This window comes from Colobus angolensis, unplaced genomic scaffold (genome assembly GCF_000951035.1).
Source record: "Colobus angolensis palliatus isolate OR3802 unplaced genomic scaffold, Cang.pa_1.0 Scaffold44, whole genome shotgun sequence".
Lineage (NCBI taxonomy): Eukaryota > Metazoa > Chordata > Mammalia > Primates > Cercopithecidae > Colobus > Colobus angolensis.
In genome coordinates, this window is record NW_012117821.1 from 700,723 (window position 1) to 701,783 (window position 1,061).

General features: G+C 63.1%; 1 protein-coding gene across 1 annotated transcript in view; it reads left to right on the plus strand.

Annotated features, from left to right (window-relative positions):
- The first annotated feature begins 6 nt into the window (after positions 1-6).
- Positions 7-1,061, plus strand: part of DPH7 (diphthamide biosynthesis 7) — a 32,425-nt gene continuing 31,370 nt past the window's right edge. The window contains exon 1 of the mRNA XM_011957389.1: positions 7-211. Coding sequence (XP_011812779.1) covers positions 59-211 — 153 coding nt within the window. The 5' untranslated portion in view covers positions 7-58. The remainder of the gene's footprint in view (positions 212-1,061) is intronic.

The window sequence follows — 1,061 nt, forward strand, 5'->3', positions numbered from 1 at the left end:
AGCCCGGCCCCGCCGACCCGCCTCTACCGCCGGATCCGCGCCTTTCCCCGAGGGCTGGATGATGGGCGCTTTCGCCCTGCAGACGGTGGACACCGAGTTGACCGCGGACTCGGTGGAGTGGTGCCCGCTGCGAGGCTGCAGGCACTTGCTGGCGTGCGGGACCTACCAGCTGCGGCGGCCGGAGGACCCGCCTGCCGACCCCCAGAGCCAGGTGCGCGCGTCGTGGCTTCGGGAGAGGAGGGGAGGGTGGGGCCGGCCGCGAGGTTGAGGCCGAGAGGCGCACAGAATCGCCCAGGAGGTGAAGAGGGGATGCTGGCCATTTGGCCAGGACGTAGGTCAGAAACAGTTTAGAATCTTTTTAGAAAAATTACTCTCGGCCGGGTGCGGTGGCTCACGCCTGTAGTCCCAGCATTTTGGGAGGCCGAAGCGGGCGGGTCAAGAGATCAGGAGATCGAGACCATCCTGGCTAACACGGTGAAACCCCGTCTCTACTATAAAAGTACAAAACAATTAGCCGAACGTGATGCGGGCGCCTGTAGTCCCAGCTACTCAGGAGGCTGAGGCAGGAGAACGGCTTAAACCCGGGAGGCGGAGCTCGCAGTGAACTGAGACCGCGCCACTGCACTCCAGCCTGGGCGACAGAGCGAGACTCCCTCTCAAAACATAAAAAATAAATTTGATAGACACGGGCCGGCCACGCCACGTGGGAGATGGAGTTCGTCCTCAGATCATCTTGTCCGAAGCTCCGAGGTTAGGGGTTTTTTCAAAGGCAGTTTTGGGGGAGGGGGGCGGCGGCCAGGCGACTGGTGCTGATAATCACGTCCACCTGCTGAGCCGCTCCTGGGGGGCCCTGATGCAGCCGCGGGTGTCAGACAAGCAAAGACCCTGGAAGGCGGACTCTGAGGGGCAGCTCCGCCATGGCGGCTTCGCAGGAGGCAGGCGGGGTGCGCCTGCGGCCTCGAGGCACTGGGCTTCGTGCGGCGCGGACTCCTCCTCAGCTTGGTGAAGGCGTTGATTCCGGGGCAAGGCCGGTCAGGGAAACTAGCCTGAATGTTAAGTCA